We start from the raw sequence: 17675 nt of genomic DNA, 5'->3' as shown, positions 1-17675 counted from the left end.
AATAGCTGCTAACTCCTTTCCACTTAATATTCATGAAATACTCCTTTCCATTACTGAAGTCTGCCTGCAAATAAATTTTATAGAATAAATCCCAATTGCCAGTTCCAGCAGCAATTTAAGATGGCTGTACTTTGGGGACCTGTATGACATAGTACAGGGGGATAAACAAGGCATTTTCTTTCAATTAATCAGTGGCAATGAGCATGCAGCACAAAGCTTGGCTTATAACACATCCAAAATTCACAGAAAAGTTCTGTCTCAGTTTGTGGATTCCTGAGGCACTGTCCTAGCTTCTAGACCACCAAGCTCCTGAACACTGACCAGCAGTTATGGGACATGAGGGACCCATGAAGGATTCAGTGACTTGGAGTCACAATTCTGGTCCCACCAAGTATCTGCTGTGCATATTACTAAGACAGGCATCTCTTTATATTTCTGCTTCATTCTTTATACAATTGAAACTTAATAATAAATATGACTCTCAGAGCACTATTATGAAGTTCTTGCCTGCTGAAGGGAGAATTTTAGAATAGGTTTCTTTTCTCACTTTTTCTTTGTCCTCTAAACTCTTCCCTCCATTCTTTTCCCATGGAAAAACAGCAGAGAGAAAATAAAGCAAAGAATGTTCCAGAGTGGTTTCCACTTACTCAGAATAAAGTTAAAGTCCTCCAATACCTAAAATATATATCTTCTTTACCTTACCCTTGAATCTTGATAAAATATGGCAATATCTGCTCCTAGAAAATATCACTTTCATGACTAAATTGTAACATCTTTCTGACTCAATCACTAATTTACTTTTACCATGATGCTCCTTTTTTAAGATAAGTGAACTGAGGCACAAAAAAAACTGAGAACCTTTTCCAAGACCTTGGTTTCTTTTCAGCAGCCAAGCTGGTCTGGCTGGCTCCCAGACGTGTGATCAGGCTTGTGTTCTGATACAAACATATAAGCATGATGTACACATGTGCACAGGTGCACGTGCACACACACAGAGACACCTTTCCTACCTCATTGAATCCCATCTTGTCTGGATATTTAGGGACAACTGAGACGAACTGGGAAGGTTCCATTGGAGGATGGTCAACTGGAAGACACGAGAAACACACAGAGTGCTTTGTTAGTGAGAGGCTCGGAGAACAGCATTCCAACCACAGGCTTGACCTCTAGAAACACAGCCTGAATGTTCAGGGCAGGGGATAACTGCTCAGCAGTTTTCTAGCACTGAGTGGCTATATAAGAACCCCAGATGGTCACAACGCTGGTTTTGAGAGCACCTGTTTATATGCAGACTGCAGTATTTGCTCCATTTCCCTCAAGACCTATTTTAAGAGCATTTGAAAGGTAGTCTAGGGTAATGATTTAGGGTGAGGGCTCTAAAGTCAGATGACCTGGGTCTAAACTTTGGTCTGTGAAGGTCTGGAGCAGATAGGTGACCTCTCTAAGCCTGTTTCTTTGTGTGTAAAATCAGGATAATAAAAGTATATCTCTTAGAGTGTTATAAAATTTAAATGAAACCTACATGCAAAGCACTAGCCACAGTAAATGAACACAGTAAATGCTCAATAACTCCTAGCTACTACTCACAGTGGCCCATGATGAAAGAGCTCAGAAATAGGCTGGACTTTTTTCTAAAGAATGCTTTTTATCTATATGTTTAAGATTGTAAAACTCTGGGACTATTTTATTTTAAAATCCCATCCAGGCAGGTTTAGCTACAGGTACTCAAAAGGTCCTTTATTTTAACGCAAACTCACCTCCAAGGCCCAGCCCACATCCCAGAACTTGGTACAGGGCTAACAAGGAAGTTTCCAGATGGGAGGGGTGTTGCATCTCAAGTAATAAAAGTTTTATTTATTTCATACTCTAAAAAGGCTTTCTTTATAAACTATATACTTTAAAGGTTGGAAGTAATATTGATTAAAGAACCTGAGAAGGTCTTGAAAATTTTTAGTATTTCACAAACTCAAAGTACTCACTTGGTTTTCCTTGAAGACATAATACAAGGAAAATGTTAAGTGAGAGCTGGTAACTGGGTTGTTTGAAGACCTATAGTTGATGGCCATTGCTACTGTTCACCAGTATCCATTCCCCTCTATTTCAGGCATATGAGAGGGGCTTTTCCACCTTCAGGTTAGTCATGGCCACATGAGTTGCTGCCACTCAACTCTCCAAACCCTCCTCCCACCCCTGCCCCAGCCCCACCTCAATGATCTTAGCAGCCTATGTTGATATGGAGAAGCCAAAAATTTGAAGCAGCCTAGAATGATGTGCCAATATGTGGAGGACAGCTGCCCAGGAAAGATACGAGGACCACTGTAGACTTTGCATAACAAGGAATGAGCCATTGCTGTATGAAGCCAATGAGATTTCAGCATTCTTTGATATTCCAGCATAACATCACCTGTCCTGATTGAGATCCTGTCCAAAGGGTATTATTTGTTTAACTTACTCTCCACTGGTATATTAAAGAGAAACCACGACATCCACTTTCACTTATGATCAAATGATGTGAAACCGGAGAAAGTAGTGAAACAGGTTTCCTAAGCCAAACACAAGAGTTGGTCTTATTATTTCAATCCTGACCCAAACAGTCACATTTCTATGAGTACACAGTGCGTGTGTTTCTGTTTCCCTCAGCAGCCCAGAATATGTTGGTCCTCCCTGCTCCAATGCACTCCATTAATTTCTTTTAAAATAAACAAATGTTGATTGTGGGGTTACCATGTACAACGTTAGGTTTTTACGAGAAAAAATCTTAACATACCAACTCTTTCCTGTTCATGTTGTTTGAAGAGCTGTCTGGCCCTCTCTCATCAGGCCTTAGACTTGGGAGGGGGGTATATTTCGGGTTACCCTTTCCACTCTGTTAGTCTCTGTTTGGCACTCACATGGGCTGCCTGGCTTTAACAGTTCAGCCAAAGAGTCTGCTTTTAGCCACTTTGCTTCGATCAAACATGGGTAGTCATTGTGTTCACAGGACAAGTATCCCCCCAAAAGCCACAAGTGGCTGGTCCTGAAAACTACCATTGAGCAGAAATATGAGACACAGGCCTGGGTTTTGTCGCTGAAGGTAGAGCTAAGCCATAGGGAAAAACAGGAGATGATATTAATTAGACTTAAGAAGCTTACTATGTGGGGAGAAGGGATGCATCTTGGCTGACATCAGACTTGAAGATTAGGTACATCCCAGCTTTTGTTTGGGATAATTTCTGACTCCATCATTCATAATTAATTCAGTTCCTCTTTGAATCCCTCTCCATACATGTCCCTCACTGTACCACCAATTGGGATGTGCTTCATTGGCTCCAGGATAGTTTCAAGATCTAGGAATAATAATAACTATTGGTATAGAGATCTTACTACTCACTGCACTCTGGGCTACATTCTTGACATATGTAATTACATTTATTTAATCTTCATAACATGTACCACAGGATAGATCTGAGTATCCCTATTTTTACAGATAAGGAAACAAAGACTTAAATAACATGCCCAAGATCACAGAGCTCATAGAGCTGGTATTTGAACCTAGGTCTGACTCCTGCACCTGAACCCTTAACCTCCACTCTCCTCTACCCCCAAAGCTAGACCTTGGTAGCCATTAGCATCAAGTTGGCCTTGGGCAACTGGGCTGGGTTCACAGTAGCTCAGTTAGGTAAGTCCTCACTCCTTTGTTGCTCTTTCTGTGGTCTACACTGGAGCACACACCATCCAGTGTATAATGTACCAGCCCAGTCATGCCCAGAAATATATTTGAGAGACTGTGCTTGGAGCGAATCCTAACACTTGTCTATAGTTTCTCCTGGACTTCTTCCATGGCTGCAGCTACCACCCTAGCTCAAGTCCTCCCTCCATCACATGCTTGGGCCATTTTAATATTTTTCAAACACTTGCATGCTCTTCGTCTTGCCTCATTATAACTGATTATGCACACTGTTGCCAAAATAACCTTCTTCCTTAGGCACAGCTCTGTTCTTGACCATAACAGTCACACTTGGCACTTAAGTGCTTTACAATTTGTTAACTGATTTCATAATCACCATGTCATTTTATCTTCACTTTTATTTTTTTGGGGGGGTGGAATTGTTTGTTTTTATAGATATATAAATTGAGACCAACCCAGAGGTAGTCTTGCCAAGGTCAAATAGTGAGTGATTGGCAGAGCTGGAGCTCAGTTTTAGATCTTCTGACTTCAGATCCAATATTCCTAATAAACTTTACATGACATTCTGTTGCCTCAAAATGTCATTACTGAGAAGAGGTACCTAAGATTTCCCATCGCCTCATGCTCTGATTTGCACAACCAATCTCCTCATGCCTCACAACCCATTTACTACTAGCACCTTTACAAGATCTAGCCTCCTGTCATTCATCTCCCAATTTTCCATACAGCTCCTAATATACTAAATGAGCAAGTACATGAAGAGTGCTTTTAAAAGTGTTAGCCAGTGCCACTGTGCCACCTGCCGGAACTTGGAGAGGTCTTTTTTCCTCACCTGGAGGGAAGTGGAAGTGCCTTGGCTCCAATTTCCCCACTTTTGTACACTGACCATGTATTATATACCAGAAATATTACATGGGTCCTGAAGATGTAAACATAGGTAAATAAACATAAAAGAATCATTTCAGACAGGAGGACCTTCAAGATGGCAGAGGAGTAAGATGTGGAGATCACCTTCCTCCCCACAAATACATGAAAAATACATCTACATATGAAACACCTCCTAGAGAACACCTACTGAACACTGGCAGAAGACCTCGGACTTCCCAAAAGGCAAGAAGCTCCCCACATACCTGGGTAGGGCAAAAGAAAAAAGGAAAAACAGAGACAAAAGAATAGGGATGGGACCTGCACCTCTAGGAGGGAGCTGTGAAGGAGGAACAGTTTCCACACACTAGGAAGCCCCTTCACTGGCGGAGACGGGGGGTGGCGGTGGGGAAGCTTCAGAGCCACGAGGGAGAGCACAGCAATAGGGATGCAGAGGGCAAAGTGAAAAGATTCTCACACAGAGGATCGGTGCCGACCAGCACTCACCAGCCTGAGAGGCTTGTCTGCTCACCCACCAGGACAGGTGTGGGCTGGGGGCTGAGGCTCGGGCTTCGGAGGTCAGATCCCAGGGAGAGGACTGGGTTTGGCTGCATGAACACAGCCTGAAGGGAGCTAGTGTGCCACAGCTAGCCAGGAGGGAGTCTAGGGAAAAGTATGGAACTGCCTAAGAGGCAAGAGACCATTGTTTCAGGGTGCACGAGGAGAGGGGATTCAGAACACCGCGTACACGAGCTCCAGAGACGGGCGCAAGCTGTGGCTATCAGCGCAGACCCCAGAGACAGTCATGAAATGCTAAGGTTGCTGCTGCAGCCACCAAGAAGCCTGTTTGCAGGCACAGGTCACTATCCACACCTCCCCTCCTGGGAGCCTGTGCAGCCCGCCACTGCCAGGGTCCCGTGATCCAGGGACAACTTCCCTGGGAGAACACACGGTGTGCCACAGGCTGTTGCAACATCATGCTGGCCTCTGCCGCCGCAGGCTTCCCCACATTCTGTACCCCTCCCTCCCCCTGGCCTGACTGAGCCAGAGCCCCCTAATCAGCTGCTACTTTACCCCCATCCTTTCTGAGCGAAGAACAGACGCCCTCAGGCGACCTACATGCAGAGGCAGGGCCAAACCCAAAGCTGAACCCCAGGAGCTGTGCGAACAAAGAAAAGAAAGGGAAATTTCTCGGAGCAGCCTCAGGAGCAGCAGATTAAATCTCCACAATCAACTTGATGTACCGTGCATTGCTGGAATACCTGAATAGACAACGAATCACCCCAAAATTGAGGTGGTGGACTTTGGGAGCAACTGTAGACTTGGGGTTTGCTTTCTGCATCTAATTTGTTTCTGGTTTTACGTTTATCTTAGTTTAGTATTTAGAGCTTATTATCATTGGTAGATTTGTTTATTGATTTGGTTGCTCTCTTCCTTTTTTTATATATTTTTTTCCTTTTTCTCTTTTTGTGAGTGTGTATGTGTATGCTTCTTTGTGTGATTTCGTCTGTATAGCTTTGCTTTTACCATTTGTCCTAGTGTTCTGTCTGTCCATTTATTTTTTTTTTAGTATAATTTTTAGTGCTTGTTATCATTGGTAGATTTGTTTTTTGGTTTGGTTGCTCTCTTCTTTCCATCTTTCTTTTTTTTGTTATTACTTTTTACTTTTTAATAATATTTATTTTTATTTTTATTGTAATAACTTTATTTTTTCTTTCTTTCTTTCTTCCTTCCTCCCTTCCTTCCTTCCTTCCTTTCTTTCTTTCTCTCTTTCTTTCTTTCTCTCTCTCTCTCTCTCTCTCTCTCTCCCTTTTCTCCTGAGCCAAGTGGCTGACAGACTCTTGGTGCTCTGGCTGGGTGTCAGGCCTGAGTCTCTTAGGTAGGAGAGCCGAGTTCAGAACATTGGTCCACCAGAGACCTACCAGCCCCACATAATATCAATCAGAGAGAGCTCTCCCAGAGATCTCCATCTCAACTCTAAGACCCAGCTCCACTGAATGACCAGCAAGCTACAGTGCTGGAAACCCTATGCCAAACAACAAGCAAGACAGGAACACAGCCCCACCCATTAGCAGACAGGCTGCCTAAAATCATAATAAGTTCACAGCCACCCCAAAACACACCACTTGACGTGGTACTGCCCACCACAAAGACAAGATCCAGCCTCATCAACCAGAACACAGACACCAGTCCACTCCATCAGGAAGCCAACAAAACCCACTGAACAAACCTTACCCCTGGGGACAGCCACCAAAAATAATGGGAACTATGAACCTGCAGCCTGCAAAAAGGAGACCCCAAACACAGTAAGTTAAGCAAAATGAGAAGACAGAGAAATACACAGCAGATGAAGGAGCAAGGTAAAACCCCATCAGACCAAACAAATGAAGAGGATATAGGCAGTCTACATGAAAAAGTATTCAGAGTAGGGCTTCCCTGGTGGTGCAGTGGTTGAGAGTCTGCCTGCCGATGCAGGGGACGTGGGTTTGTGCCCCAGTCCGGGAAGATCCCACATGCCGTGGAGAGGCTAGACCCGTGAGCCATGGCCACTGAGCCTGCACGTCTGGAGCCTGTGCTCCACAAAGGGAGAGGCCACAACAGTGAGAGGCCCGTGTACTGCAAAAAAAAAAAAAAAAAAAAAAAAAAAAATACAATTCAGAGTAATGATAGTAAAGATGATCCAAAATCGTGGAAATAGAATGGAGAAAATACAAAAAAGGTTTAATAAGGACCTAGAGGAACTAAAGAGCAAACAAACAATGATGAACAACACAATAAATGAAATTAAAAATTTTCTAGAAGGAATCAATAGCAGAATAACTGAGGCAGAAGAACGGATAAGTGACCTGGAAGATAAAATAGTGGAAATAACTACTGCAGAGCGGAATAAAGAAGAAAGAATGAAAAGAATTGAGGACAGTCTCAGAGACCTCTGGGACAACATTAAATGCACCAATATTCGATTTACAGGGGTCCCAGAAGAAGGAGAGAAAAAGAAAGGGGCTGAGAAGATATTTGAACAGATTATAGTTGAAAACTTCCTTAATATGGGAAAGTAAATAGTCAAGTCCAGGAAGCACAGAGAGTCCCATAGAGGATAAATCCAAGGAGAAACATGCCAAGAAACATATTAATCAAACTATCAAAAATTAAATACTAAAACAAAATATTAAAAGCAGGAAGGGAAAAACAACAAATAACATACAAGGGAATCCCCATAAGGTTAACAGCTGATCTTTCCGCAGAAACTGTGCAAGCCAGAAGGGAGTGGCAGGACATATTTAAAGTGATGAAAGGGAAAAACCAAGATTACTCTACCGGCAAGGGTCGCATTCAGATTCGACAGAGAAATTAAAATTTTTACAGACAAGCAAAAGCTAAGAGAATTCAGCACCATCAAACCAGCTTTACAACAAAAGCTAAAGGAACTTCTCTAGGCAGGAAACACAAGAGAAGGAAAAGACCTACAATAAGAAACCTAAAACAATTAAGAAAATGGTAATAGAAACATATATATCCATAACTACCTTAACTGTAAATGGATTAAATGCTCCATCCAAAAGACACAGACTTGCTGAATGGATACAAAAACAAGACCTGTATATATGCTGTCTACAAGAGACCCACTTCAGACCTATAGACACATACAGACTGAAAGTGAGGGGATGGAAAAAGATATTCCATGCAAGTGGAAATCAAAAGAAAGCTGGAGTAGCAATTCTCATATCAGACAAAATAGGCTTTAAAATAAAGACTGTTACAAGAGACAAAGAGGGACACTACATAATGATCAAGGGATCAATCCAAGAAGATGTAACAATTGTAAATATTTATGCACCCAACATAGGAGCACCTCAATACATAACGCAAATGGTAACAACCATAAAAGGGGAAATTGACAGTAACACAATAATAGTAGGAGACTTTAACCCCACTTTCACCAATGGACAGATCATCCAAAATGAAAATAAATAAGGAAACACAAGCTTTAAATGATACATTAAACAAGATGAACTTAATTGATATTTATAGGACATTCCATCAAAAAACAACAAAATACACTTTCTTCTCAAGTACTCATGGAACCTTCTCCAGGATAGATCACAACCTGGGTCACAAATCAAGCCGTGGTAAATTTAAGAAAATTGAAATCGTATCAAGTATCTTGTCCGAAAACGCTATGAGACTAGATATCAATTACAGGAAAAAATCTGTTAAAAATACAAACACAGGGAGGCTAAACAATACATTACTAAATAACCAAGAGATCACTGAAGAAATCAAAGAGGAAATCAAAAAATACCTCGAAACAAATGACAATGAAAACACGATGACCCAAAACCAATGGGATGCATCTAAAGCAGTTCTAAGAGGGAACTTTATAGCAATACAATCCTACCTCAAGAACAAGAAACGTCTCAAATAAACAACCTAACCTTACACCTAAAGCAATTAGAGAAAGAAGAACAAAAATCCCCGAAGTTAGCAGAAGGAAAGAAATCATAAAGATTAGAAATGAATGAAAAAGAAATGAAGGAAACAATAGCAAAGATCAATAAAACTAAAAGCTGGTTCTTTGAGAAGATAAACAAAATTGATAAACCATCAGCAGGACTCATCAAGAAAACAGGGGAGAAGGCTTTGATTCAACAAATCAATAGAATTAGAAATGAAAAAGGAGAAGTAACAACTGACACTGCAGAAATACAAAGGATCATAAGAGATTACTATAGGCAATTCTATGCCAATAAAATGGACAACCTGGAAGAAATGGACAAATTCTTAGAAAAGCACAACGTTCCAAGACTGAACCAAGAAGAAACAGAAAATATAAACAGACCAATCACAAGCACTGAAATTCAGACTGTGATTAAAAATCTTCCAACAAACAAAAGCCCAGGACCAGATGGCTTCATAGGCGAATTCTATCACACATTTAGAAAAGAGCTGACACCTATCCTTCTCAAACTCTTCCAAAATATAGCTGAGGGAGGAATAATCCCAAACTCATTGTATGAAGCCACCATCACCCTGATACCAAAACCAGACAAAGAAAGACAACTACAGGCCAATATCACTGATGAACATAGATGCAAAAATCCTCAACAAAATACTAGCAAACAGAATCCAACAGCACATTAAAAGGATCATACACCATGATCAAGTGGGATTTATCTGAGGAATGCAAGGATTCTTCAATATATGCAAATCACTCAGTGTGATAAACCATATTAACAAATTGAAGAATAAAAACCATATGATCATCTCAATAGATGCAGAAAAAGCTTTCGACAAAATTCAACACCCATTTATGATAAAAAACCCTCCAGAAAGTAGGCATAGAGGGAACTTACCTCAACATAATAAAGCCATATATGACAAACCCACAGCCAACATCGTTCTCAATTGTGAAAAACAGAAACCATTTCCACTAAGATCAGGAACAAGACAAGGTTGCCCACTCACACCACTATTATTCAACATAGTTTTGGAAGTTCCAGCCACAGCAAAAAGAAATAAAAGGAATCCAAATTGGAAAAGAAGAAGTAAAACTGTCACTGTTTGCAGATGACATGATGCTATATATACAGAATCCTAAAGATGCTACCAGAAAACTACTAGAGCTAATCAATGAATTTGGTAAAGTAGCAGGATACAAAATTATTGCACAGAAATCTCCTACATTCCTATATACTAATGATGAAAATTCTGAAAGAGAAATTAAGGAAACACTCCCATTTACCACTGCAACAAAAAGAATAAAATATCTAGGTATAAACCTACCTAAGGAGACAAAATACCTGTATTCACAAAACTATAATTCACTGATGAAAGAAATTAAAGATGATAGAAACAGATGGAGAGATATACTATGTTCTTGGATTGGAAGAATCAACATTGTGAAAGTGACCATACTACCCTAGCAATCCACAGATTCAATGCAATCCCTATCAAACTACCAATGGCATTTTTCACAGAACTAGAACAAAAAATTTCACTTTGTATGGAAACACAAAAGACCCCAAATAGCCAAAGCAATCTTGAGAAAGAAAAACAGAGCTGGAGGAATCAGGTTTCCTGATTTCAGACTATACTACAAAGCTACAGTAATCAAGACAGTATGGTACCTGCACAAAAACAGAAATATAGATCAATGGAACAGGATAGAAAACCCGGAGATAAACCCACGCACATATGGTCACCTTAACTTTGATAAAGGAGGCAAGAATATATAATGAAGAAAAGACAGCCTCTTCAATAAGTGGTGCTGGGAAAACTGGACAGCTACATGTAAAAGAATGAAATTAGAACATTCCCTAACACCATACACAAAAATAAACTCAAAATGGATTAAAGACTTAAATGTAAGGCCAGACACTATCAAACTCTTAGAGGAAAACATAGGGAAAACACTCTATGACATAAATCACAGCAACATCCTTTTTGACCCACCTCTTAGACAAATGGAAATAAAAACAAAAATAAACAAGTGGGACTAAATGAAACTTAAAAGCTTTTGCACAGCAAAGGAAACCATAAACAAGATGAAAACACAACCCTCAGAATGGGAGAATACATTTGCAAATGAAGCAACTGACAAAGGATTAATCTCCAAAATTTACAAGCAGCTCATGCAGCTCAATATCAAAAAAACAAACAACCCAATCCAAAAATGGGCAGAAGACCTAAACAGACATTTCTCCAAAGAAGATATACAGATTGCCAACAAACACATGAAAGGATGCTCAACATAACTATCATTAGAGAAATGCAACTCAAAACTCCAATGAGGTATCACCTCACACCCGTCAGAATGGCCATCATCAAAAAATCTACAGATAATAAATGCTGGAGAGGGTGTGGAGAAAAGGGAACCCTCTTGCACTGTTGGTCGGAATTTAAATTGATACAGCCACTAAGGAGAACATTATGGAGGTTCCTTAAAAAAACTAAAAATAGAACTACCACACGACCCAGCAATCCCACTACTGAGAATATACCCTGATAAAACATTAATTCAAAAAGTCATGTACCACAATGTTCATTGCAGTTCTATTTACAATAGCCAGGACATGGAAGCAACCTAAGTGTCCATCAACAGATGAATGGATAAAGAAGATGTGGCACATATATACAATGGAGTACTACTCAGCCATAAAAAGAAACAAAATTGAGTTATTTGTAGTGAGGTGGATGGACCTAGAAACTGTCATACCGAGTGAAGTAAGTCAGAAAGAGAAAAACAAATACTGTATGCTAACACATATATATGGAATCTAAAAAAAAAAATATGGTTTTGAAGAACCTAGGGGCCAGACAGGAATAAAAATGCAGACGTACAGAATGGACTTGAGGACACGGGGAGGGGGAAGGGTAAGCTGGGACGAAGTGAGAGAATGGCATGGGCATATTTACACTACCAAATGTAAAATAGATAGTTACTGGGAAGCAGCTGCATAGCACAGGGAGATCAGCTCGGTGCTTTGTGACCACCTTGAGGGGCGGGTGGGATAGGGAGGGTGGGAGGGAGATGCAAGAGGGAGGAGATATGGGGATATATGTATATGTATAGCTGATTCACTTTGTTATATAGCAGAAACTAACACACCATTGTAAAGCAATTATACTCCAATAAAGATGTTAAAAAAAAAAAAGTGTTAGCCATTGTTGTTACATGCCATCTCCACCCAGCCCAAACTCTTCTCTGATCTCAGAAACTCCAGTCTGAAATTCATAAACTGCCTGATATTTTCAGTCCCTTCACTTTCTCTTAATGTCTCTTTGCCTTTTTGTTTTGACTAAAACTTGGCTTTCCTTTGAGGACACTGCCTCCCTTTCAGCTGTCAGAGTGAATGCTGATTTTTCTCATGTCCTCCAACTCACTCCAAACTGTTGCTCTTCCATCCTTCAAAAAGTGGCTTCTTTGAAGCATATTTTAGCCCTCTGTACCTCCTAATCTTGTTCCCTCAGCCACTGATGCCTCCATCCTCTGGCTCACAGTTTCAGTGTCCCTGCCGTCATTCTTAGAAACCTCAGCATCCACATGGTGATCCATCCAACAACCAACAATCTAGAACCAACAATCATTCTTTCAGTGACCCATTATCATGTCTGCATCCATCACACCCTTCTTGTTCTCACTCTCATCAGTACCCAACCTAGATTTCATGGTTCATCCCTTGTATGACCCTTGATTCCCTTTATTCATCTTGCTTGGTAAACTCCCAATCCTAGTTAAACCTGACTGTTCTCTTAGCACCAAGAACACTATGAAAGAAATTCACACAACTGCGTAGACTGAGTCACTTCAAAATTGTAGTCACAGATGTCAAATTGGCACTCGATACTGCCAAATGATGCAACTATACTTCCCTAGTAAATTTATTTTCCCATTTCCTGAGAGGTCTATTTTATGTCTTGTTCTCTCTCCTGGAATCTTCAATGTCTCTCTTGAGCTGTTGACTGGACTATATATGTCATAGAGAAAATGTTTAAAGCCAAACTAGACCTACCTTTTCCTTCCACCTCAAGTCTACAAACCCCGCTGCATCTCTGCCTACACATTCTGCCTTCCCATCTGTGACAGCATCCCTGTTCTATCTAGAACTTGTTTTCTCAAGGATCTTAAATTATCTTTTTTCTACATCATTAAATTCTCCCCATATTTTGGATTTTTCTCATCAACATACAAACATGCTAAAATCCTACCTAAAAAAAAAAAACACAAACAGCATAAAAGACAAAACAAAATAAAACAAAACCACCTCTCCCTTGATTTGTCACTCTCTTACAGCCACTACCCTACTTCTCTATTCCCATGCCAACAAGAGTCCACTTTCTCAACTCCCCATGGCCCTCTCTTCAGCCCACTCCAGTGGGCTTTAGTCCAATCATTTGCACTGACGTGGTTCTTATCCAGGTCATCACCGATCTCTACCTTGAGAGAACCAGTGATCAGTTCTGTATCCTCGTTTGACTTCACTTCTCAACAGCATCTGGTTCCTTTTTGAAACACTTCTTAATTTTTCCTTCCAGCTTTCTGGCTGTTTGTGTCCTCCAGGGATCTGTCCTCCACTCTCTCCTCTTCTTTTCTACGTTCTCCTACAAAACAAGTTCACACTGTTCCATGGCTTCAAATATCCTTTTAATGCTGATGACTCTCAAATGTCTGTTTCCAACTGGAGTCTCTTCCCTGAACTCCAGATTCATATATCCAAATATCTCCTAACCTTTCCATTTAGATGTCTAATCATTATCTTAAGCTTATATGACCACAACTTCCCTCCCTAAGTCTTTTCCTGTAAAGCCATTCCCATTTCATTAAATGGTATACTAGGCCAAAATACTGGAGTCATTACTGATTCCTTTCTTTCCTTCATGGGCTTCATCCAGGTTTCTGTATGTCCTGTTGGCTCTACCCCCAAAAATATAGCCCAAATCCACCTGCTTCTCATCACCTTCCTACTACAGTTTGCATTCCAACCACCATCATCTCTCACCAGGAGAGATGTACTGGTCCCTTTACACTCTAGTATCCACACCCCAGCCTGAGTGATTTACCTAAATACATAAATCACATCATGCCACTCTCCCTGCCCCACCCACATGGAATCCTGTTACCCAAAGAATAAAGTCCAAATTCCTTATTGTGGCCACACGGCTCTGCATGCTCTGGACAGTTCTTCCACCATAACCCCATCTCCTACTCACCTTCTCATTCTGTCCATGACAAACACACTGGCCTGTTGTTCTTGGAGTACCCCAGGCTGTTTCCTAACAGCCTTTGAATGTGCTGTTCTTTCTGCTTGAAACACTCTTCCCCCAAATATTCATGTGGCTACTTCCTTGATATATTGTATATTTCTCTGCGTTGGAATATAAATTCCTTGATGTCAGAGCTTCTCCTGGTTTTGTTGACTGCTGCATCCCCAGCATATGAACAATCCATGGAACCTAGTATGTGTTTAATAAATACTTATAGCCTGATGCTCTCTTCTAAAGCCTTCCTTGCATCCTTACTGCTTTTAGAATCGGCATTGTACTTTAGCTGAGCATTCAAGAATCATAACGATTAAACCACTCCAACACTCAAACTTTATTGCCTTCTACTGTTTAAAGCCTACTCTCTTCCAGGGTGTGAATGCTTTTTGAACAATCCCTTTGTTCAGTCTGTTTCCTCTACGTATAGTGCCCTCACTATAACACTCCCTTTGTTTAAGTTCCACACTTCTATCAAAGCCCAGCTTAAGAACTGTCAGGCTCTCCTAGATCACACCAGCCCACAGCAATCTCTCCTTACTCCAAATTCCTACTGCCCTTATAACTGCTCCTTTCACAAAGCAATATACTGCATCATTGGGGTCTTTTTTAAATGTCTGTCCTGTCTCCCTAGTTAAATATAAACACCCAAAACAGAATTGGTTGTAAAATGTTGTGACTCCCTAGTACCCTCATAGAGTGACTCATACATTGTAGATAGGCGTTCGGTGTTTGTACATAAATTTTATGCCTCTTCTAATGCTTCAGTTGTACAGTCTATTAGCAGCCAGTTATTAACTGCCCATTGGGTTCCAGATGAACTAGTGCTTTTAGCATCTAGTTCATCTTTCCTGAGGACACTTGACAGCTATGAGTTCATCATCACCAGCCTTTTCTTAATCCTACATAGGCCTTCAGTGTGTGTTTCTGCATTATTACCCTCAAAGGTTTATTTTCCAATTATTTTATTATCCCAATTATGCTCTGTCTTTTAAAATTCAGGATCTAAAATTTTAACAAAATTACAACTAGAGAAGGTAAATACAATAATTAAATAAAACGCCATATATAAAGTGCCTCGCACTAGAGTTGGAGTGTACGGGGGAGCATTAACGACAGCTATAAATTACAGGTTCTTCCCAAATGAAATCTACCTGCCTAGCATATTGTTGTACATAGTTGTAATCATTAAAATTGATTTTGACAGTGTGTGTGTTTCTGTGTACAGGGAACTTTCTATGCTCTCAGTTCTGTGGGGGAAAAGAAGAGAAGGCAAGGCTCTGGTCAGCCTCTCTGGGCTGACATCTACTTGGAGTCAAGATTGAAAGCCATGGAATGGGGATGATAAGGAGACACACATTACCAAGCATTAAACAGAGTCCTAATAATAGCAACACCTCTTTGTTTTATGGAGTTGATGTATATTCTTTTATTTGCTCCTCTCAACCCTGCAAAGTCAGTGTTATTATCCTCACTCCACAGATAAAGGAACTAAAGCTCTGAGAGGTTGATTCTCCCTTCTTACATGATAGAGCCTAGGTTCAAGTCCATTATTCTGGCTTCATGTTGCATGTTCTTTGCAACACAGTTTTTATTCATTTGCTCATTCTTTCATTCACTTGTCTGGTCATGCATTCAGCAAATATTTGTTTGTTACCGATTATATGTCAGGTACTGTGCTAGGTGATTGGGATAGAAGGCAATAAGATACTGCCCTTGGCCTCTGGGTCTAGAACATAGAGAAGAGGCAGAGACACTATGTATTAAAGAAATTCACAGAAGAAATTCCTAAGGGCTGGTCCTAGAAATACTATCCCAGTGAACCAGCTGATTATTCAATCCTCATTCCCCCAAGAATACTCTATTATTCTATTATTCTACTCTATTATTAATAGAGTATTAATACTATCATTAATACTCTATTATTTCTCCATTATCTCTATTATTCTCTGTACTCATAGAGAATAGTAGTGATCTCTTGTTTCTGTTTTCAAACTCAGGGACATTGAGACCGGGAAAGACCAAATGGCTTGCAAACTATCATGTGCACCAGCAACAAAGGCTGTAATGTCAGGGGTGCTTTGCTCTCCATCCCAGGTATAATCTACAGATATGCTTTGCTCATCACCACCAATATGTCCCTGGTATACTGGGCTGACTGATGTTTTGCAAACACAATCCTGTGTAAAAACAGTAGGAGAGCTTGCTATTTAAAGGAATCTTCTGATGAATCTTTATAATTATTTTTGTCTTACCTTCTGGTCCTTACCATGTTTCTTAAAAAAAAAATTCTGCTTTCTCTCTATGTCCTTGCTTTTTAATTACTTCTCAAACACTTTAAATTCTGAGTCAGCCTTTTCTGAAACCATTCTTGTTATGGAAATTAGCTGAAAAAAACCCACTGGACTCTTTTTCAGTCCTTATCTTACTTGAACTTCCTTCCATATCTCATGTTCCTGTTTTCTTAAAATTCTGTGATATCACATTATCTTGTTGATGAATCCCAACTCAACATCTTTAGACTTGATCGAACTTAAGTTTCAGATTCAGCTCTCCATCTATCCACTGGGCAACTCATTCATTCATTCAACAAATATTTACTGGGTGCCTACTAGGTGGCAGGGAATGGGCTATGTCTTGAGACTAACATGAACAAGGAATTTATTGTCTCAGGGTGAGAAGCAGGAAATAGATATTCACAAGCAACTCAATGGGTCTAAAAATGAACTCATGATTTTTCTTTGCAAATGTCTCCTTTAATCTACATGCATTTAAAATTCCTGCAGTCATTCCAGACATTCAAGTCAGAACTTACAAGGTTTCCTCTGCCTCCCTTTTATTCATCCACATATTCTTGGCTAAGTCCTTTCAAGTCTATGTCATAAGTTTATCTCCATTCCCACTGCTCCTGCCCTAGCTCAGATCCTCACCATCTTTTGCCTAGTTTACCATGTAATGTCCAAAACGGTCTCTTCACCTCTGACCTAAGACCAGCACCCACCGCCCCATGCTGCTCCAGCCATGTTTCTCTTACCAGGAGAGTGACCTTTCTAAATCCCGACATTTCAACCTTTCAACCTTTCAACCTGACATTTCGCTGAGAAAATCTCTTTAAAATCTCCCTTCCCTTCAGGAAAAGTCCAAACACCTTCTTATACATTAGAGGTCCTTCTAACTGGGCTCCTGCCTACCTTCCAGCCCTGCTTCCCATTGTGCCTCCCCAATCACCCCGACTGCCAACATACACACATCCTATGCTCTAGTGATGAATAACAGAGTTTCTCAGATACTGCATGAAAATTCAGTGCAAATATTCCCTCCTTTGGGTAGCCATTCCCAGCATCCTCCCTTAGGCAGAGTGCTTTTGTTACTTTCTCCTTTGGAC

The 17675-nt window shown here is 40.4% G+C and overlaps 1 protein-coding gene across 1 annotated transcript in view; it reads right to left on the bottom strand.

The window, feature by feature from the left end:
- COLGALT2 (collagen beta(1-O)galactosyltransferase 2) overlaps window positions 1–17675 on the bottom strand; it is a 126563-nt gene that overhangs the window by 25182 nt on the left and 83706 nt on the right. The window contains exon 7 of the mRNA XM_060088509.1: window positions 1011–1087. Within this exon, the coding sequence (XP_059944492.1) occupies window positions 1011–1087 (77 nt within the window). The remainder of the gene's footprint in view (window positions 1–1010; window positions 1088–17675) is intronic.

Source organism: Mesoplodon densirostris, chromosome 2, assembly GCF_025265405.1.
Source record: "Mesoplodon densirostris isolate mMesDen1 chromosome 2, mMesDen1 primary haplotype, whole genome shotgun sequence".
Classification (NCBI taxonomy): domain Eukaryota; kingdom Metazoa; phylum Chordata; class Mammalia; order Artiodactyla; family Ziphiidae; genus Mesoplodon; species Mesoplodon densirostris.
Note: the sequence above shows the minus strand (reverse complement) of the source record. Positions and strands in the feature narration are given on the sequence as shown.